Source organism: Knufia obscura (assembly GCF_036327395.1).
Source record: "Knufia obscura strain CCFEE 5817 isolate CBS 148926 chromosome Unknown scaffold_4, whole genome shotgun sequence".
In the NCBI taxonomy this organism is placed as follows: domain Eukaryota; kingdom Fungi; phylum Ascomycota; class Eurotiomycetes; order Chaetothyriales; family Trichomeriaceae; genus Knufia; species Knufia obscura.
The window spans coordinates 1,074,345-1,095,830 of NW_027042690.1; the positions used below are offsets into that span (position 1 = coordinate 1,074,345).

General features: G+C 50.9%; 9 protein-coding genes across 9 annotated transcripts; 4 read left to right on the forward strand and 5 right to left on the reverse strand.

The window, feature by feature from the left end:
• Window positions 1-215: 215 nt before the first annotated feature.
• Window positions 216-428, forward strand: PMZ80_004350 (uncharacterized protein; the record flags this gene model as incomplete). The annotated part of the gene is made up of 1 exon (XM_064872775.1): window positions 216-428. One exon carries the CDS (start codon window positions 216-218, stop codon window positions 426-428), a length of 213 nt encoding a protein of 70 aa, XP_064731433.1.
• Window positions 429-889: 461 nt separating this feature from the next.
• Window positions 890-4,594, reverse strand: PMZ80_004351 (uncharacterized protein; the record flags this gene model as incomplete). Its single annotated transcript, XM_064872776.1, has 2 exons — window positions 890-4,361; window positions 4,410-4,594. 2 exons carry the CDS (start codon window positions 4,592-4,594, stop codon window positions 890-892), a joined length of 3,657 nt encoding a protein of 1,218 aa, XP_064731434.1.
• Window positions 4,595-4,918: 324 nt separating this feature from the next.
• On the reverse strand, window positions 4,919-6,775 carry cyp15 (Peptidyl-prolyl cis-trans isomerase cyp15; the record flags this gene model as incomplete). Its single annotated transcript, XM_064872777.1, has 1 exon — window positions 4,919-6,775. The coding sequence occupies one exon, from the start codon at window positions 6,773-6,775 to the stop codon at window positions 4,919-4,921; it is 1,857 nt and encodes a 618-aa protein (XP_064731435.1).
• Window positions 6,776-7,199: 424 nt separating this feature from the next.
• On the reverse strand, window positions 7,200-8,237 carry PMZ80_004353 (uncharacterized protein; the record flags this gene model as incomplete). Its single annotated transcript, XM_064872778.1, has 2 exons — window positions 7,200-7,911; window positions 8,230-8,237. The coding sequence occupies 2 exons, from the start codon at window positions 8,235-8,237 to the stop codon at window positions 7,200-7,202; spliced, it is 720 nt and encodes a 239-aa protein (XP_064731436.1).
• Window positions 8,238-9,571: 1,334 nt separating this feature from the next.
• Window positions 9,572-10,015, forward strand: PMZ80_004354 (uncharacterized protein; the record flags this gene model as incomplete). Its single annotated transcript, XM_064872779.1, has 1 exon — window positions 9,572-10,015. One exon carries the CDS (start codon window positions 9,572-9,574, stop codon window positions 10,013-10,015), a length of 444 nt encoding a protein of 147 aa, XP_064731437.1.
• Window positions 10,016-10,654: 639 nt separating this feature from the next.
• Window positions 10,655-12,160, reverse strand: PMZ80_004355 (uncharacterized protein; the record flags this gene model as incomplete). The annotated part of the gene is made up of 1 exon (XM_064872780.1): window positions 10,655-12,160. The coding sequence occupies one exon, from the start codon at window positions 12,158-12,160 to the stop codon at window positions 10,655-10,657; it is 1,506 nt and encodes a 501-aa protein (XP_064731438.1).
• A 2,141-nt stretch (window positions 12,161-14,301) lies between these two features.
• On the reverse strand, window positions 14,302-15,362 carry PMZ80_004356 (uncharacterized protein; the record flags this gene model as incomplete). Its single annotated transcript, XM_064872781.1, has 2 exons — window positions 14,302-14,589; window positions 14,637-15,362. 2 exons carry the CDS (start codon window positions 15,360-15,362, stop codon window positions 14,302-14,304), a joined length of 1,014 nt encoding a protein of 337 aa, XP_064731439.1.
• An 867-nt stretch (window positions 15,363-16,229) lies between these two features.
• Window positions 16,230-16,691, forward strand: PMZ80_004357 (uncharacterized protein; the record flags this gene model as incomplete). The annotated part of the gene is made up of 1 exon (XM_064872782.1): window positions 16,230-16,691. One exon carries the CDS (start codon window positions 16,230-16,232, stop codon window positions 16,689-16,691), a length of 462 nt encoding a protein of 153 aa, XP_064731440.1.
• A 310-nt stretch (window positions 16,692-17,001) lies between these two features.
• HST6 (ATP-dependent permease) lies at window positions 17,002-21,312 on the forward strand (the record flags this gene model as incomplete). The annotated part of the gene is made up of 4 exons (XM_064872783.1): window positions 17,002-17,474; window positions 17,519-18,182; window positions 18,229-18,308; window positions 18,357-21,312. The coding sequence occupies 4 exons, from the start codon at window positions 17,002-17,004 to the stop codon at window positions 21,310-21,312; spliced, it is 4,173 nt and encodes a 1,390-aa protein (XP_064731441.1).
• Between the last annotated feature and the right edge of the window lie 174 nt (window positions 21,313-21,486).

A 21,486-nucleotide genomic window follows, 5' to 3' on the forward strand; every position in this document is an offset into this window, starting at 1 on the left:
ACGGCGGCAGTACGCCGTACATGCTGCTTTCGAGGTCTAAAGCTTGCTGTCCTCTACCATGACTAATCACACATACTAGCCCGAACCAAGACCAGTCTAAATACACTTCCTCTCACATATACCAATTAAATTGAGAGGAGTCTCAATCCCTTCCGACTAGCTCACGAGGACTCCGTCTTCATCCGTGACTTACTCATTAATAATCTTAGTAGAACATGTCCGGAAAGCCAGGCGATGCCGCTCCTAAGTATGACGGCGAGCCTCAACAGCCGACAAAGTCGGTCACAGACGGGGTTGAAAGGTCTCGGGAGCCGGAGAAAGGAGAAGTTCAGAGTGCGGCGATGGAGAAGAGCCTGAGTGGCTACGATGGACTCCAGCTGATGTCTGTCGAGCAGGTCCTGGCGTGGTCGGGCAGGCACATTGCGTAGGCTTGGGGGGCTGCCACCACTACCACAATAACCATCTCAGCTTCATCGAAGCTGGAATTGACAGATAACTCATGACCTTTTAACAGTGTTGATTCATTGGGGTGGTTAGGCATGGTTCAGAAAGTGTTCAGAACGGGTTCTCGATGACACTGAACGATGCCTTGCGATGCCACAGTATCTGAGGTTCGAGTGACATCGAGGGCCTTGGCGCGGAGTCGAAGCCACGCAGTAAGTATCAGAACAGCCACTGAATAAGTATTTAGCGGAATGGTGTAGGCTAGAATAGCGACATGAGCATCACAAGCCATTTGTATCTGGTCGCTGAGTACTTCAAGCAATAATGCCGAGTTCTATATCTCGGGGGTTCACCATGTGAATAACATAATACTTCGCAATACCCAAGAGACGCGCTTGACGTACATCGCGTGCGCTATAGCATATCTATGCTGACACTACCAAAATTACAGCTCCGAATCATCATCACTATCATCACTCCCACTCCCAGTTTCGCTAGGAGTCCGCTGTCTAACAATCACACCTCCAGATCCCTTGCCATTGACCACCTTTTCAGCGGCTTTGACGACCTCTTCTTCCTTGTCGGCGGTGTCCTCCCCAGGTCCAGAGTCACTATCACTACTCTCTTCATCCTCATCATCGCTCAAGCTGAATGGCTTCTTCTGCACATTCCCCTTCAACGCAGCTATCTTGGCCGCAGTGGATGTAGGCTGTGGTGTAGATGCGCCGGAACCAGCTCTTGATTTCAGCGCTTCTCTTACCTGCGCTAGGGATTTCGAATTCGTGAGGGATATGGTGGGCGACGGCACAGTGGACGCTGCCGAAAGAAGCGATTTACGCTGCTGTGGCTGTCGGAATGGTGGATTTTGATGCTGCTTGCCATCCACAGACGATGCGGTGGTGGCAACCTTGGGATGCTGCTGCAAGTTCTTCTTCTTGTCTGCGGTGGTCTTAGGCGTCTCACGATTCGACGTGGCAGAACTTGGCTTCGGAGGTGCGGACTTTGGCTGTTCTGAGGCTTTGGGCGCGGGTGTGCTGGACGTGACAGATGCGGGTATCCTGGTTGGTTGAGTTGCGGGAGGTGGCTGAGAGCTTTTCGAGGTGGTCTTCGACGAGGTAGATATTTCGTCGTTTGGCGCTGAGTCGACGTTGTCCTTCTTGGACTTCTTAGCCGACTGCTGTGAGCTCTGACTCCTGGGCACAGGTGGTGTGGAGTCCTTCTCTTTCTGCTTGTCAATCTTCTGCGCCAGCAGATTTCGCTCCCTGCGTTGCGATTCGGTCAGACCCTCCCGTTTCTTCACAAGACGTTCATACTCATCTTGCGTCATGCCAGGTGGCAGTATGCTCGAGGAGGTATGGCTGACTACAGATTGCTCTCTGTTCGCATTACTGTCCTTCGGGACGGCAAGAGGCTGTTCTGCAGTCTGTACGGGTACAACAGGTTCGGTTCCAGCAGCGCCAACAGTGGTCTCTGCCATGACTGATTCCTTGTCAGCGTCTTGTGCATCTAGCCGCTCATTACCGACTGGCGCAGATGTGCCCTCTTCAGACAGCTTTGCCTTCGCCTTCGTCTTCCTGGGCTTCTTCAAGGGCGAAATTCGCTTGGCTCGAGTAGCCTCTTCCTCTTCTTCAGGCGACGGAGACTTTCTCTTCTTGGGCTTCTTTTCTGATGATGCTGGCTTTCGAGCAGCTCCGCCCTTTTCGTCGAGTGTGGCTGACTTCCCATCCTTAGGCTCTTTGTTCGGTGATGTTGGCCTTTCATTCACTACTGTTTCCTCCTCTTCGGGTTCAACAGTCTCGTCCCCGCCTTCATCCTCCGACACCTCATCTCTGTCAGTAGCAGACACGACCTCTTCGGACATTCTGGACTTAGGTTGCTTGCTCGTAGGCTTCGCCGTCGGCTTCGGTGCCGCTTTAGGTGCTTTTGATATGCCGGCCTTGCGGTCTGCCTTCTCCTTCTGTGCTTCAGCCTTAGTCATATCATAGACCTGACACGACTTTCTGCTGGTCTCGCAACTTGTACATTTCGGCTTTTTGTTATCACACAGTCGTGGCTTCGACCAGCATGTGAAGCATCTGAGTTCCTCCTTCTGCCGGCTGGCCTGCTGTTTGCTAACAGGCTTCCTGGTAGTCCTCGGTCGCTTCGGTGTCCTGAGTGGCGGTGCAGCATCCTGAGAATCTGACACAGATTCTGGTGGCCGCTCCACGTCATTTTCCTCGTCAACTTCTTGTGCAAGAGACCTCTTTTTCTTCTTCGTTGGCTTGACAGGTTCGAAAGCGCTCTGCGAGCTTGATTGATCGGCTCTGGTAGAGACTCTAGTATCCACGCTCTTCTCCTTCGTCGGAGAGCTCTGACGCAAAGACTCTTCCAACTGCGCACCAGGACTGTCCAGGTTCTCCTCGTCTTCATCGTCATTCTGCACATCAGCAGTCTCGGTAGCATCTTCGTTCTCGCCCTCCTTGTTTTGCTGCTTGCTCGCACCGGTAGTGCCAGATTCTCTCGTCGAAGAAGCCACACTAGAGGTTCTGGACGTAGAGAGACTTCCACTAGATCTTCTGTTGGCTCTGCTTTGCCGCGATTTCCTCTTCCTTTTCGTTTTCGTGCCATCTCCTTGAACGCTCCATGTCTCATCGCTACCAAGTATCGAGCTGCGTTCAGCGGGTGTAGTATCGCTACCTTGTCGCGGACGCTTTGCCGGAACGGCGGGCATCGGAGGTAGTTTCGAGAACCCATCGCGTTGCCAGGACGGCGAGCCACTATCTGCCGCAGCATCCTCTTGATGCTGATATCGTGACCGAGGTAGTCCATCGTCCTGCTTCGAAGCCTCCTTTTGATTCTCCTTGTTGCTGTCGACTTCCATGGCATTACTGCTACCTGACTCTTGTCTCGAAGATCTGGACCGAGCACTTTTAGTCGAAGCATCGCCACTGCCTCTCGAATGCGAAGTTGCCACAAGCTTGGGTGTGATCTTAGTCCTCAGTGCTCTTGAGCGAGGAGACATTTGTGTATCATCAATGTCTGATTCATCGAAATCGTAGATGTCCTTCTTGGTCTTACGGAACTTGTTTGCTGAGCGGGAAGCAGATTGTCTCAGCGCAGGCGAAGCTGATTTCATGCCATTGAGCATAGAGACTGCTTGACCAGCCGGAGTACGAGCATTATTCCCAGAAAAGGGTGGTGTGATAGGGGTTTCTGCATTGGCCAGAGATTGCTGTCGAGCAAAACGGTCCGCCAGAGGCTCACGTTGTCTGCTTGCGCCTGGTGTCCGGTGATTTTGCTGATCTGCTGGCGCAGCAGATGTCTCTCTGATCTCGGGTCCCTGATTTTGTATTGATGTTACCGGGAGACCTGTCCTCTGGCCTCGCTGGTGAAAATTCGCAGGTGCTTCGGGTAACAGCTCGAGCTCGTCTCTCGTGGCTGGGCCAGTATTGATCCATGTCCTCGCAAGTTCTGGCGATTCCTGCTTGGGCTCGATAGATGCATCGTCCAAGTTCCCGTTTATGGCTGACAAGAAGTGAGCATCGGGGAGCTCGAAATGCGATGGACTGCGCCTACCATTTCCCTCTATTGAGCTCACGATATCTTCTTGACCCTCTTCTTCAATCTGGCCCAGCCGCCGCCTCTTAGACGGTCGGCCATTGCCGTTGACATCTTCTATCGTGCGTTTCTCCGCGACAGGGAATTTGGGTACAGGTGGTCGAGTGGGCGGTTGGTAATGTAGTGGTGTCAAGTCAGGAATGACAGAACCTTGTCGCACGGCTCTTCCTTGCTCTTGAATGACCTTGACGATCTTCTTCTGATCTGCGCCATCTCTTGCGGCTTTTCCTTCGTCTACCAGTAGGTCCGCAACAGACAGTTCGGGGTCGAGGTCGCAGTCGTCTTCGGCTTCTTTGAGGTATTTGACTTGTCCAAATGGCCTGCAAGCGTGAGTCGCAGGCACTAAAATGTCTCGTCACCCTGCCTACCGTTTGTATATGCTCTCATATCGGTTCTTGATCTCGACGGCAAGTCTGCCTATGTACCATGACTCGGGATCGCGGACCACTATCGAGAACTTCTTTTCGCCGACGAGGACTGGTGCTGGTTGCTCAATACTGCGCAGGTATACGTCCTCGGGTATGCACCTCGCAATAATAATAAGCTTGATCATGACAGAAGTCGACTAGGTGCACAGACATTATCAGATATGCTCGTGCTGCGATGCGCTTGTCCGACGCGTTGAACAAAAAGTTACGAGGGTGGAGAAGGAACGTGGAGGTGGACATGTGCTCGATTGCAGATCACTTGAGCCTCAATTCCTTCACTCTACAAAATGCTCACAATGCTTTCACTTTGGTATTCTCGGGCAGGGACTGTGTGAGGAGCCAGACCATACTACGTGCTAGCATCAAGCAAATTTCACTGAGGCGAAAATTCACAAGTTGACTGTCCCAAGAGAGCACCAATACACTGATCACCAGTATTGATATCTACCTTAATGTACAGAAATGTTAATGATCTTGATGTCATCTTCCGGCTTCTCCTTCACTACCCTTGCATTCTCGATCAAGTGTACAACGTCCTTGCCCTTCTCTACCCTACCAAACACCGTATGCTTATTGTCCAGCCAGTCAGCCTTCTCTATTGTCGTGATGAAAAATTGGCTGCCATTCGTGCCTGGCCCAGCATTGGCCATACTGAGTGTATACGGCCTGTCGTGCTTGAGGTCAGGGTGAAATTCATCCTCGAACTCCTTGCCCCATATCGACGTGCCTCCTGTGCCGTCCCCTAGTGGATCTCCACCTTGAATCATGAATTTCCGAATGACCCGGTGAAAGATGGTGTTATTGTAGTACCCATTGCGTGAATGAGTCGTGAAGTTTTCTATCGTCTTTGGCGTATATTGAGGGAAGAGCCGTACATGTATGTCGCCCAATGTTGTATGAATAGTAGCAGAAGACCCCAAGTTCTTCTGCTTATCTTCCTCCTTCTGCTTCTTGCCCGCTTGTTTCGGCTTCTCATTGTGTACATCTCGGTCGGACTTGCTTGGCGACTCTTCATTCGTAAACATGTAGAAGCGTACCTTGCCGTAACCCGTCGCGAAGAGCATTGGGTCTCTTTCTTCCGCGGCTTCCAGAAGTGGATTCGAGCTGGCTGCCATCGACACCGTCACGACACCCTTTTGCTGCGGCGCACCTTGATACATCGATACATTGAGCGCCCGGAAAGGCTCATCTTTGCCGTACAGCCGCATCACCCGATTTGTCGTTGTGTTGACCACTTTGATGCCGTGCAGTGAACCATATGCAATGAAATGACCTGACTCATCGAAGCAGATATTAATTCTCGATCGTATCGCAGGGTTGTCCAGATCTTTCTCGATGGCTAGCCTTCGATTGTACTCGTTCTGGTCTAGCTTGTGAAGTGATGTTCCAGCTTGCTGCATATCGCTCAACGTCTGTATTGACTCGTCGTACGACCTGACCAATTTCCCGGACGCAAAGTCGAACACTCGAACCTTCCGATCTGGGAAAGAGAATGTCGCAAATTGATGACCAGATGGCGAAATCGATATACAACAAGGTGCACTCTTTGCTTTCTTGAAGTCGAATAGATTCGTGCTCGACTTCATCTTGAACACATTGTCCGGCTTATCGTACTCGTCCCGCGGCCTCCAGTACTCAACCATTCCATTCGCATCCGCAGAGACCACACAATCAAAAGCACGGTTGTACGCCATTGCCACAATCTCTGCCCGATGCACGCCACCCAACTTCTTTAGTGGTTCTGTGTTCTCACCCCGACCATCAAAGATCCAAATCTCCTTCCCAACACTCACAGCCAACCTCGGCGGCTCACCTCTGGAATGTATCCAACACACGACATTGCCTGGCTCCTCCAAATTTAGAATCGTGAGCAGATCGAACGTGATAACGTCGAAGATTTTGACCGTCTTATCGTCCTCGTCGCCCACACTAGCATAGTATGCGCCATCGCCACTAACGGCCGTGCTCCGTATCAGGCCGTCATGCGCCTTGTACTCCTTTGCAAATTCAAGACCGCCAATACCACCAGCGGTCTTCTTCCAAAACTTCACAACACCATCTGTACTCGCTGTAATTACGAAGTCGACTGGTGAAGGCGCAACGGTCACACTCATGAGCTGTTCCTTATGCATCAATGACTTTGAATACCTTACACCCTTCGGCAGCGCAGCGACGTAGAGTGATTCATACGGCAGCTTCCTTTTCTTCTTAGGCGGTACCGATGACGGGAGAGCAGGACCGAAATCGTCATCTGATGAATCGGAGGCGGCACCGTCCTCTATTGAGCGCGGGCGTTTGCGCGACATCGTATGAATGATCAGTAAGGCTTCGGGAGCAGGACTGCAATGTTGGGGATTCAGTTGATGCATTGGCAAGTTCCTAGAAGAAAACGCGAAGGCAGAATAGTGTCACGCAATCACGTGATTGGGAGCTCTATCCTTGGGAACTGCAACTGGTCAGTCTCAATTTCATCGAGACACCATCGTACGATGAACCTGCCACATCAGCTCAACGTTGGCTTGCCGCCCGCTCATGCACAGTATCTCAAAATGCCAAGGAGATCGAACTTGGGTACCTGGGTGGACGACTTCCAGCCGCCCTCCATAGTCGCAGAGTGTTCGTAGGCGAAGCTCAGAAGCTAAGCCAGCAGAGTGTCTGCAGCCGCAGAAAGTACTAAAGTTGGGAGTTCATGGTAACACTAGCTATCAAATATCATCCATGTTCTGCTGATTAACGCTGGCTGTCAAGGCCGTCCTCACCTCGCTGGCGCCACCAAGCTCTCCAAATGCGCTCCGAGTCCGCCACGAGAACCCCAGTATTCTCATTGAATATATCCCGAGTTACGTCCTCCCTCGTAAGGTATCTATCCTCCTCCTCATCATCCCTGTGGCTGCCATAGAATGTCTCATCCACCCATCGCCAATGCGCTTTCGACCACTCGGTCACCCGTCTGGACCACTGACTCAGCTGATCGCAGTGCAATTCCTGCTGCAGCTCAATCGGCAGGTGCTTGAAGTTGTCCTTAACTTGTGACAAAGTAGGGTTCGCCTTCATGACCGGGATCTCGTGAGCACGCAACATGTACCATTTCATTACGAAATATGGCCAGTCAGCCGGTCGTTCATCGGCCAATTCATCTTGAAGTTCAGGCGGGAGATGGTGGAAATTGTCGAGGATCAATTTGGGACGTATGCGACGAACGAAAGGCTTGTCGTCAGGTTCGGTCGATGGCTTTGGTGAAGGAGGAGTGAACTGCTTGAGACCCATGTGAGCTTCAATGGTGATGGTCTTGTTCTGAGTATGAGTTGTGTAGTTCAGAGGTGGTATGGAGGAGACTTCAACGCGTGGCTTGGGTATCCTGAGGTGTATCTGAACGGTGTGTGAAATGTCTAGGTAGGCTTCGAGAAGTGCGCATGTATCTGGAAGATGCTTCTTGTCTGTTCTGTGGTATGTGGAAGTGGTTCGAAGGTATCTCGTGCGACGAGCTCGATCTAATCGTAATCTAGAGCCGCAATCAACGTCAATCTGATTGAGGAAGAAATCAAAATGTTTTCGACACTATGAAAAGGTATGATACGTAGTTGTGAAGGTGACACTATTCACTTATCACAAAGCAGCATGTCTGAGCCATGATGAGCGCCATAAGTGACAGTGAGATTGTTGATCAAGAGCTCAGCCATATGCTGTCGGCCACGTTACTACCAGCGCAGGTCAATCCAATGGAACACTGGTGCCCTTCTGAGTACGCAAAATACCATACTGGCGCATTTCTGCAAGAACCATATTTGAGCCCCAGATGTTGTCCTCTCGAGTCGGTCGAATCATGGTTTTCGAACTACTGCTGCTCTCCCAGGTGCTCAGAAAATATCCTGGCGCGTCCCACAAAGCCATTTGGTTGTAGCTCAGAAAGTGGCGTTCTCAAAGTCAGTATCGCGATATCGAGGAATGGTGCCCTCCTGGGCACTCAGACGTCGTCCGCCTTCGACAACCACTGACATGTCTTTCCTGATCCCTCTGGACCAGGTACAGTACAGGAAACGCGAGGCCGCGGGAGATCGCTGCAGTAATGAGCACAACTTGGGCATAGGCTTCCCTTGTTATCCTTGCCTTCCCGGTACTCAACCTCTGCAATCGGCAAAGTGGACAGCTCGAGACGGGTTTCTTCCGATGGGATGGCATCCGTGAATCGATGACCACAGTCATATATGGTGGTCGTTGGGCTGACCATTTTGGGTAAGGAGTGATGTCGAGATATGGAGGCGCTCCTGGGTACTGAAAATGAGTCTGGAGGTTGAGTCGATTTTGCTTTGGTTGGATGTGAGTCGAAGGGAAGGCTTTGCCTACTTGCGAAGCGTTTTATACCATTGCTGTCCATATCACTTACGAAGGCAGGAGGCTGACGATGTGTTGCGCAATTGCGCCTGCGAGCACGTTTTCGCTATCCCAACCGCTCAAGACGACGCCATCAACGACCGTGAGGTGCTGAAGGAGGTCAACGTCCGCTGCTGCGGTCTTTGTGCCGCTGCTTTCCAGTCTCTCGCCATCCTCTCCTCTCGACGTACGCAACATGTCACTTCACCAAGGCGGTCAACGTCCACCATCTAGACCTCCACTTCTCAAGAGTCAGGCCAGAGTCAGAGCTCATCCTTGCTTGCCGTTGAGCGGCCATCATCGACGCCGATTTAGTCAAAGAGGAGTCATGGCGGTCCCAAGCAGATACATAAAGCACCATGCCGCTTACCAGAGAGATCACAATCCCAGACACAAGACACAAGACAACCAAATCCAATAGACATTCCTACACTCATAAGGACGCCAGTCCCGCCCAGGCACCCATCTGCATTTCTCACAAACCTGCCCACTCGAAAACACCCATAAGACCAGACAAAGCCTTGCAAAGACCTAGACACGAGACCATCCATAGAGCCCGCCACAAAAGAGACAAGCACCCCCTACAATAACCCACACAAACTCAGACAACCCCCAGAACTCAACACAAAACTCAAGAGCGTCCGGTCCAGTCCTAAAACCGACCGATCCATCCCATCCAACATCCCAAGCAAATTCCCAATCCATTCCACCACTACAACTCTAACGACGCAATGGCGCCAACATCCATCACCATATCCGTACCCACATCAGCATCCACATCCAGATCCGCATCCAACACCAACACCAGCACCAGTCCCGTCCGCCCCCCAACCCCTTACCCTTTCACAACAACAAGACCAAAACTTGAAACAGCCCGAGCATCCTCCACCTCCTCCAACACATCCAACAAATCCAACAAATCCACCGCATCCACCCTCTCCCACCACCTCCAAACCACAATCAACGACTCCGCCCTCCTCTGCATCCTCATCTCCATCGCCAAACACGCACGAGCCAAAGCCCGCGGCGCCGCTCGCTCCGTCAGCCGAAATCGGAACCGGAAGGGCAAACCACAGATGGAGAAAATGAGGGTTGTTACGCCGGTGTATGATGCTGGGGTGGGGGGTTGGGTGTGGCCGGTGGGGGTTGTTGTGCATGTTGATGAGAGGGACTAGTTGACTTCACGGGTTGGGAGGGGATATGTGGTGTGGTTTGGTGCCGCGGTGTTGTCAAGTGTGGATGGATGGGTGTTTCATGGAACATAGATATGTACTTCTGGCTTGTTTTAGAGAGCTTGATAGAGATTAATGATATCCAATTATCATAGTTTCAGTGTACTGGTGCCTCCCAAGTCCTCAAGCTAGATCTCACACTTCCGCCTGATTGACATGGTACTCATTTCAGTATACCGGTCGGTTGGCCCCACCCCTGACACCAGTGCTTATAGATTTCGCCAGGAAGGGGATGCACTACTCGTGAACATGAGGCAGGGGCAATCCTTTTTGGATGTATTGTATTGCATTGCTCGCTGATACGCAGCGGCCATTTGCTCATTAACACTATGCATAGCACATATGCAGATTATGCCGGCCCCGCCAGATGACTCGAAGCGACCTTACCCCAGAACATGCTCCACAAAGCAATATTTGTACATGGTTCCTCATCCTCGCAAGTCCCGCAAACTATTTCTGTAAGACAGATTGCCGGCGGCGGCCAGAAATGAATAAGAAAATTCGTCAGACTCCGAAGTCGAGTGTGTGGTATTGTGTTATGTTGTGCTCATGCCCACTTCATTATCGTTATTATGCAGCTCATCAGGCGAAGAAGACGACAACTTCGCCTCTATCGTTCCTCTTCAGACGCAGTCCTTTCCAAAGGTCTTTCTCTTCTTCTCTCTTGTCAGACTCCCTCGTGATGTCGCTGTCTTTGTGGTATCTCTTCAGTACCTTGTTGATACTGTAACCTTTCGAGCTATCAGGCCCCTTGGTGATGTAAGCCAGGAAATCATCGCACTTCCTCTGTAATCGCTCCTCAGCACCGAAGACGACCATCTGATGATCATCCCTCCTAGCTCTCTCATCATCGCTGTCCGATGAGGAGTGTGCCGCTCTTGGATGAGGATGATACTCAATCGCCCTTTGCGCTGACCCTTTCCCGTTCCTCTCACGAGAAATATCCGGACTTGAGTCGCCGTGTCTCTTCTTTGACCTCGATGAGTGCTCCATGCGCACATTAGCACTGCTGGTGCCGTTGTGACGAGTGACCTTGTGCTTCTTCCTTTCCCTCTTTTCTCTATCTCGGCCACGGGACCGTTCCTTCTCTTGTGGGTCTGAGCTGCTTGCTCGTCGACGTGACGTTGACTTGCCGACTGCGCTTTCTGCATCTTTTGTCGAGAGTGCGCCGTTGATCATGGACATAACACGTCCTGCTCGACCCTTGATACTTATGCCTAAGCCATTGTCATCCTCTTTCGTCCTTCGCGTTCGCTTCAGAGGAGATTGTGGTTCGTGGTCATGGTGTTTAGATGTTTTGACTGGTTTGATCTTTGCAAGAGCTCGTCGACTTGGGTCAGCATCAGGCGATGTAGGAGGTGATCTCGGTCTGCCCCAGTCGTCTTCCTTTTCTGTTAGCATGCGTTGCAGGCCTCCAGTCAGCCCAGAATGGTTTATAGCTCCTGGTGTATCGACCACTGAGCGGACGACTGTACCCGGTGCGTCGACCATGCTAGTGTCGCCATGGTCATCTGTTTGAGCCCTCTTCCGCTTCTTCTCACTATAGCTGTTTTGTCTGCTGTGACCGGCGGACTCTGGCATGCCACGATCTAGTTTGGCTCTAGCTGCTTTGGCTGCAGGTGTCATGAAGTCTAACGTAGTGGTGCTCGCATTGAAGTCAACTGGTCTAGGATTGACAGGCTCTGCTCCGTACGTGAAGCCATTCTCCTGATAGTCCTTGCTGTCCAATTGTTCCTCCTTGTTTCTGTACTCATTCCTGCTCGTTGGCCTACTTCCTCCAAAGAGGCTCGGCGCGTTGTTCTTCATGAACATCTCTTCTCTTTCTGTAGCAAATTGTATCTGAGGAGTGTTTGGATCTTCTTCTGGTACCAGGTAGTCGAACACACTGTCGCGGTTCGATACTGCTGGTGGTGGGGTCGGCACATATGGTGGTACCTCAACGTCCTTTTCGTCTTCGACAGTAGGCTTCCGGGAGACGAGAGCATTGTTTTCGTTTGGCTCGAGGATGGAGACTGACTTCCGTTTCGAGGCTTTGGTGTTCGGCTTTTCTCGGTATAAATGTCCTTCGTATTTCTGCGCTTCTGTCATACATGACTTTTCTTGTGGTTAGTATTGACATTGTTGGGCAGCTTCGTAGGCTTTGCATACTGTATGAGCCCTGTATCCAGTTCCCTGAAACGTTGTCATGCAGTCAATACACGTGAAGGACGCATGGCATTGATTTCTATGCGAGTCGAGTTTCTTCTTCGTCTGCACATCACCGCAACCCTGTAGACCGATTGTCAATGCATTGAACAGACTTATGCAAGGCGCAAAAGCTTACCTCACATTGGAAGGAGACCATGTTGTTAGGCTAGTGGCAGATCTGAGGCGGTGAAGAGTTGTTGACCCGTCAGACGTCTCAGCGCAGAAGGCAAGCGCACCAGGACTGGAAGTCGCAATCGAATGGGTATGAATGGAGACTATTTGGGCAGCTGTACACAAGAGGGCCGGCTCCTGTGCAAATGAGAGATAAAAGTGCTTGTAAAACCACGAAGGAGTGGATGTCTCATCGATAAGTGAGGCGACGAAGGAGGGGCGGAAGACTAACACGTCAAGTCGAGGGAGTACTTGGTATCAGAGGGCATCGCGCTCGTCCTCCTGTGGCAGGCCATGGCAGAGTTATCGATTGACTAGGGCAACGCTTGCAGGGATTGCATGGACATGCACTACACAAAAATAAAATCCTCTGCTTTGACGATGGCGTGTTTTCCAAAACCTTCACCTTTCCGTATCGACTCTAGTTCGGTATCTCCAACCTCTAAGATGATGTCTCAGGCAACGAGCGCGCTTCCTTCAAGGGGCTGCTTCTGCTTGAGTCCTCAGATTGGTTTCACCTTATTGACCATGACCGTTCTAAAGAGCTTGGACAGCTTCGCGACGCGCATCATGTTGGTGTCAACTTGCTTTCGGTAGAGCTGCATGCACTGCGATTGCATGAACTGCTCTCGAATCCTTGTCTATTTTGGGTTCGTAAGACACCCTTGCAGAGCCCCTTAAGCTTTCGTGCTGTCAGATGAGCTACAGTACGACTGACCTGGACCGCGGTTGTGGTAGAGACTTCGAAGGGCTGACATCTCAATCTTGAACACCCTAAAGGCGCAGAGACAACAACCCCCGGAAATTAATAAGCGGGGTACTCCGTACGTTGGTGGACAGCCGCGGGAGCAGAAGTCAACAATGCCATCTACAAGACCCGGCAAATCAGAAGCTGACAAACATGCTGTAGGCATACAATAACTAGATAAGTCAATGACCATGAGATGTTTATGTTTGAAAATCTTGAAAAGCTGCTCCGGACAACCACAATTCTATTGTCATCGTGCATCGGGTGAGCACGTCTCGTGCAACCAAACAACCATTCTTGTTTTGACATCCCACACCACCAATGAGCACGATGCCCGATCATAATTCTGACATCCTTGCAAGATTATCACCCGACTTACACTCACAGATACCCTCCGACCCAACATGTCAAAAGGCCTTGAATCTTGCTGCGGATGCACTTCCGGAGGCAATCTTCAACCACAGTATTCGGGTATATCTGCTTGCGAAATGGCTGGCCGCGAAGGAAGGAAGTGATTGGGCAGAAGGAGATCGATTGTCGCTCTTGTTCGCGGCATGCATGTGTCATGACTTCGGAGCAAGCGACCATTACAATGGTCATCAGAGGTTCGAGGTCGAGGGAGCGGATGCTGCATCTGAACTCTGTGCGAGTCATGGGATATCTGCTGAAGACTGTCACAAGGTGTGGTGCGCCATCGCGCTGCATACGTCTGCAGGCATCGCGGAGCGGATCGACCCTTTTACAAGGTTGGTGCGTATGGGTGTGAAGATGGATTTCAGCCCAGCTGTCAGAGATGCATATGGCGCGCAAAGCTATGCAGCGGAGATCGAGCATCTGCTGCCACGTTCACCACATTCATCACGTCTCAGCATCGAGAAGGTGCTTGCAGATGCAGTGGTCAAGCAAGCGACGAAAATACCAGAAACGGTGGACAGCATGACTTGGCCTGATTCCGAAAAACATCCAAAAGCTTCGTGGCCCGGGATCTTGCTGCGGGCTCATCTGGAAAATCCCAATTTTGAGGGTGTGAACCCGGCATTTTAACCTGCTTGCCAGCACGATTCGCATGATATGAGAGCAGTCTAGATGCTGAGATCTGAGCTATGAATCATTACATTCTTCGCTACAGCTGCAACCGCCTCCCGATCGCTCCAAAGCACAAGCTTGTGCAGAAGAATATGCTTGCCAGCCAAAGAAATACACCCACCCTTTCAGACGCTTGTTCATGGTAAATCTCTGGAACAGGGACAAATTGTGGGTTGATGAGGAGTGACATGAACGTCCCTCCAATACTGACAAGCAAAGATGAGGCAAGTCCAGGTTTGGAGCGGTCAATGAGGTACCACAGAACAGGATTTGCGACTGCAAGTGTCAGTGAAACCTGCAGTGTCGATTGCCAAGGCACTCTTCTCTGGATTCTCGTTAGCTTATCTTCTTCCAAGGACGATAGAATCTTACCAAAGCAAATGCAATACCAACGAACGCACCCGCACTCCGCACGGCAGAATGCCACATCGGTCCAAGACCACTATCCGCTAGGGATGGTCGTTCCTTGCCCGACTGTGACGCGCTTGATAGGCTTCGTATATGTTGATATTGCTGCGGCTTGGCAGCAAGTCCATTCGCGATGGCTTCCTCATCATCGAAGAAGGTATCAATCTGCGGCAACACATTCCCGAGCACTACACCCATGATACCCCAAGCGATTTGATAGTACTGCGAGTTGGCGCTGCTTGTCGGGACCGGCATAGTGGTGATCTGTTGTGTTTTGTGTAGGTGTGTGATGAGTGAGCCGAATCCCATACCGAAGCCGAACAGCATGACAGTCTGCGCAACAAGCGGAGCATAGTATTGTCTGAAACCTGTTCTGCGTGCCTTATGCATTGATGGCCTCTTCGTCGAGTCGCCTTTGAAAGGAAACGATGGTACTTGAAGGGCCTCTCTGATCTGTAATCTGTCTGCATCCATGCTGGGTCTTTCGGCAGGTGTTTGAGTCCCTGTGCCCCATGGCGTGTTCAGCTCTTCTGCTCTGCCGCCATCTGTAGCGCCCGAGTAGATGCCTAGTAGTGTCGAGGATGTCAAGTTGAGGATAGATCGAGTTCGGCTAGGAGGTGGACTTCGGTCGGAACGATTGCTCAACAGCAGATCCGGGTTCTGTGTCTCGCCTGCTGGCGATGGAGGCATTGATGAGTCTGTGGATGCAGGAGTAATCTCGAAGGCTCTCCTAGGAGTTGGACGATGGATTGTGGGCATCTCCATCTTGCAATTCGAGCAATTCACCGTTGGATTTGTGTCCTAGAAATCTGCGCTGGTGATCTTCAGTTCAGCCTAGCGGTAGTGGTAGCACGGCTCGTTTAGGCGCCTGTCATTAGCTATCGATACCACAGGTGTGATCAAACGTCTCTGGTGGTCGTCGTAGTTCTCGAGAATACAACAGCACAAGAAGAATCAAGTAGTGGTCACACAAGTCAGCAGGCACACATGGGGAAGCTGAAGAAGAGACAACGCAAGTGGAGAAGATGAGTGCATTCAAGTCGCTGGTCGACACAAGAAGTGGTTCCGATGTCAGCGAGCATTGGCCGACAGCACGCCAAATTTACCACAGAAAAAGTAATTTGATCACATTCACATGCTTCGAAGGCGAGTTGAGAAGACGGTGGCACGGCCGAGATGGAAGGAAGAGTGCACATGGGGTGGCATGGATTTGACCTGCACCTCTTCTTCCTGCGCTCAGCTGCGGTGATCGCATCAGCACATTCTGTGGGATGTGAATGGTCGCTTTCTCCGATTGATCACGTGATTGTCGCAAAAATGGTATGACGCTTGAAGAAAACAATTTCAGAAAACGGTGGTAGCACGTGGGGTTGACACTACGACGCTCTGATCAGAAATCAAGCAATTGAGCGATAACAGATCAATAATCACCTCGGATATCAAACATCAATTTCAAGCAGACGACACACCGTCGGGTCTGATACGGTCTGACATTGTCGCTTACTAGGCCAAAGAAACGCTTCTGTGATCAGAAAATACAAATCAACAATTACCAGGATGGCTCTAACACAACAATTCGACCCGGAGACGGCGGACAACTTCGAGGACATGGAGAAGCAATTTGCCGTCAAAGCAGTGCATCACATGACAGTCTACTGGGGAATCCTCGAGAAAATGCCAGGCTCGAAACTGAGGTTGACACGGATTGATGATGAAATCCTCGAGCACTTCAAGAAGGAATTTCCAGAGTTTGACCCTGCCGCAGAGATAGATGAGGACAAGATGAAAAGCAAGGAAGGGAAGGAGAAGTGGAGGAATTTCATGAACCAGTATGAAAAGACGGTTGACGACTTCAACTTTGGCACGATGCTGAGGAAGAGCCCAAAATTCGAGTATGGAGAGAAGGAAACTATCTTTGCCGTGAGGATGCAGTTCTATGCCATTGAAATTGCACGTAACCGTGCTGGTCTGAATGACTGGGTGTACGAACAGGCGCAAAAGGATAAGCAGATGTCATGAAGTACATACTGCTAGCTGAAGTCACCAATCATGGTAGATGCAGCCTCATTCAGGATTGAATTGAGCAACGGTCAAATCACCAGCACCGTGATGGGATATTTGCCAACGACAAGTATGCAGCACTTCGAAACGGCACACATCAATCATGCCTGAACGCCAAGGTACCTCTTATAAAACCAACAGCATTCCTCCAGAACAATACTAAACAATTTCTTGGCAATCTCTAAGCTTTACAGTCAGACAGCATGGTCACCAACAGACTTGTTCTATGTTTCTTTGAAACCATGACCAAGCAAGAAACCACGAGGATATGTTGCAGGATGTGGAAGAGGAGGGACCCGCCCAACGACGACTTAGTCAACATGAGCGGCAAACAAGATCTGGCGGCATCCTCGCCTTCAAAATCATCTTCTCATTCACCCGCACATCACATCTTCTATTTCTGATTCCTGCCTTTCTTCTTGCGGCATTATCAGGGTTCATGTTGCCTATAATGTCAATCCTCATTGGCTGTTTCCTCAACTCCCTTTCGCAATTTGCTGCCGGCACAATCAACGACGACGAATTGACCAAGGGCAGCATGTCAACGGTGTACGCTTTTGTAGGCGTTGGACTAGGGATGTGGGTTGTCAAAGGCGGATTTTGTTGTGCGTGGATAATGTATGGCGAGTCTCAAGCACAAGCTGTGCGGGAGGATCTTTTCTCAGCTCTGCTAGTGCGAGATCTAGCATGGTTCGAGGCTCAGCAGGCAGGCGTTGGCACATTGCTCAGTAGGATCCAGACGTATGTGCTAGTGGCTCCTGCCATGCCTGGCTAACCTGTACCAGACACATTCGCGAGTTCCAGCTAGGAGTTTCGCAGCCACTCGGCCTTGCGACAATAGCGATCTCCCAATCCATTGCTTCTCTTGGAGTAGCTCTCTATCACAACTGGAAGTTGACCTTAGTCTTGCTTGCTACATTCCCTGTCATAACTTTTGCGCTCTCGTTCTTGTCTAGAGGCTCGCAAAAAGCTATCCGGCAACAACAATCCGAGCTGACAAGTGCTACCAAGCAAGCCAGCAACGCCATCAGCAATCTCACTGTCTTGAAATGCCATAATACTCAGGCCAGCGAAGCACGCACATACGCCCACATTCTCAGAGCAGTCTGTCAGCAATCTCGAAAGCAGGTACGCATTGTGGCGACACAGCTTGGGTTTATGCGCTTTGCTGCCACTGGTCTCTTAGTGCTTGCACTCTTTTTTGGTGACCATCTCATACACAACGTGAATGCATCCGTTGGCGCTGTCCTTACCACATTTTGGTGCTGCACTACAGCATCAAAAAGCTTCAATGAGATTTTGACTCACATTTTAGTACTCGAGAAAGGTAGAGCAGCTGCTGTGGCACTCCAGGATCTACTGGAAAAGGTCGGACAAGGCAAGAGGCTATCAGACCGCTTCCATGGCTACACACCTCCCAACTTGGAAGGCGACATCGTGTTCAGGAACGTGCGTTGCTGCAGCTGAGCTTACCTGATTCCGCTGATGTGGTCAGGTTGATTTCGCCTATCCAGCCCGAAAAGATCACAAGATTCTTCACAACGTCACCTTCTTTTTCCCTGCCCACGAGACCACGTAAGAGTAGCCGCATCTACAAGAAGACTCAAAATCTGACATCAACAGATACGTGGTGGGCAAAAGTGGCTCCGGCAAAAGCACGTTGAGTACGTTGCTTCTCAAATTCTACGCTCCTTCTAGCGGAGAGGTCACCATCGACGGCAAAGACGTGCGTAAGCTTGATACAAGTTGGTTGCGGAACAATGTCACCCTTGTACAGCAAGACAGCGTTCTGTTTCATGGAACCATTTCTGACAACATCATAATATGCAACGACTCCTCGAACATCACGGCCGTTCAAATGTCAGACTGCTTGACGTTCAGTGAGCTTGAAGAGACCATGAGAAGTTTACCGGACGGTATTCATACCAAAGTCGGTAAAGGTGGCGCAAGCTTGTCCGGCGGACAGAGACAACGGATTGCTCTGGCTCGTGCCAGGTTACGAGATACGCCCGTGTTGATCCTCGACGAGTCGACCAGTGCTCTGGACGAGACAGGCAAAATTCATGTCATGCGCAACATTCGAGAATGGAGGAAGGACAAGACTACAATCATCATTACCCATGACCTGTCTCAGATAAAATCTGGTGACTTTGTGTACGTCCTCAAGGGCGGTACTGTGATAGCCGAGGGCTATCGATCGGCTGTAAAGGCGAAGCTCGAAGACACTCAGGATCTTGACATGATAGGCACACCGTTGACACCGTTTACCCCGTTCACCACGCTTCAAGAGGACGCACAGCCAACGTTAGCAAGAGAAAGAATGATGCATGGTCTGCGACCTACTCCGATGCGCACACGTTCAGATGTCTCCATGAGTTCCTTGAGCAGTACTGCAACAGAGCACATGCCTGGCTCGGACACCAACTTATTGGCTACATCTGATCCTAGTACGAACAATATGGCGAGGGCGCGGAGGTCTATCAGGTCATTCTTGTCTAGCAGGACACTGCTGAGTAGCACTCAGCGTGTCGAGGCCAGAGCGGATTTGACAGAAGGCGAGCTTGATCTGGAGTATGAGATGTTACAGATATCGAAATCTCGCAAACTACATAATCGCTTGACAATGGCTCAGGCTGCACGGCCGCTGACTACTCATGCTACACTTAGCATGCGTCCGGCTTACCAGCCACAAGATATGGCCACCCCCTTGCCGGCTCGGCCAATCACTATCTGGGACGATGTCATGGCGCAGGCTGCGACTGGACCCCATCCTGATGAAGATGTGATCAAGAACAACCAACAAACAACTCTTTCAATGCGCCAGATACTGTTCACTGTCTGGCCGAACTTGAGGCTGACTGACCGCCCTTGGCTCATTGTAGCAATCACTGCCGCTTCCGCCTACGCAGCTATCCCCTCCGTGTCAGCGTGGATTATGGTACACCTATTTTCGACCTTCTATCAAAACGAGGGTTGGGTTCAGGAAGCCAGGAAATGGTCGCTGATATTGATGGCTGTTGGATGCGCAGACGGTGGAATAGCCTTTACCATTCATTATCTGTTCCAAAACCTTGCCCAAGCATGGATCACTGCCTTACGCCAGAACGCTTTCATGCAGATCCTCCTTCAGCCGAAATCCTGGTTTGACGGTGAACAATACTCGATCACAGAGATGTGCAACATTCTTGACACAGCCGCAGGGGAGGTACGCGACCTACTATCCAAGATCGTATCTTTCGGGTTGATGGCCATTATCATGGTCTTGGTGTCCGTCATCTGGAGCTTGACCACCTGCTGGAAACTGACACTGGTGGCTCTTGCCTGTACGCCCGCGGTCTATGGCGTCAGCAAGCTGTTGAACATTGTTTCTGCCCGTTGGGAGACACGCTCAGGCGACGCCGCCGAAACAGTGTCTGACATCTTTGCCGAAAGCTTTTCGGAAGTACGCACTGTGAGATCTCTGACCCTGGAATCACATTTCCATAAGAAGTACATCAAAGCAGCATCGCAAGCATTTGTGACTGGTCAGAATCGCGGCATTTTCATCGGTCTCTGCTTTGGCTTGGCGGACAGTTCGGTACCCTTCGTCACAGCATGTATGTTCGGTTATGGCGCCATCCTTGCCAAATCTGGCGAGTACACGACGCAGTCCGTACTTACTGTGCTGCCCCTGTTGCTGTTTGCCATGATGGGGGCGAGCAGTATATTAGGCTTCATACCACAAATCTCAACAAGCGTCGATGCTGGTAATCGGATCCTTCGACTAGCAAATCTTCCATCAACCTCGCACGAATCGAAGGACGGAATGAAGCTACTCAGTAATGAATTCATTGGTGTCGTTGAGTTCAAGCAGGTAAAATTCAGCTATCCGTCCAGACCAGACGCCACGGTCCTGAAAGGGCTGAATCTCACCATCGAAGCCGGACAGCACACAGCTCTTGTTGGCCGATCAGGCTGCGGCAAGTCAACGATCATCTCACTACTTCTCGGTCTCTATCCCATCTCACACGGCGTACTCGAGGTGTCCTCCCACGACATCCGACATCTCGACCTATCGTCGCTTCGCTCCTTCATTGCCTATGTACCTCAGCAACCAGTTCTATTCCCCACTAGCATTCGCCAGAACATCTCGTATGGTCTTACCACCGACGACGAAGACGAAGACGTGGTCACATCCGCCGCACGCTCAGCAGGTATTCATGATTTCATCACCTCCCTACCATCTGGCTATGACACAATTATTGGCGACGGCGGTACAGGCGTATCAGGTGGACAAGCTCAGAGAATCGTCCTCGCACGAGCCTTCGCACGTCGTCCGAAGATCCTGCTTATGGATGAGCCGACAAGCGCGCTTGATGTCGAAAGTTCAGAGACCATCCGTGACAGTATAATGAAGCTCAGCAATGCCGGAGCAGAGAGCCCGACGATAGTGATCGTAACGCATACGCGCGAGATGATGGAGATTGCGGATAAGGTAGTTGTCCTTGAGGATGGTGTTGTCGTCGAGGAAGGAAAATTCGACTCACTAATGCAGAAGCGAGACAAGTTGTGGCAGTTGTTGAACGTTGAGGGTGAATGACTCCAAGCAGCCGCCCACGATAAGGTCAGAGGTGTTTCTCGCTGACTGTCAGTGCAAATGTTTACCGACAAGACGGCACACTCATCCAAACGGAGCACCAGCGCATGACACGCGATCACATATGCAGCGTACTTCAAGCAGACCGAAAAGCGAACCTGAGAATATCTGCAAGCA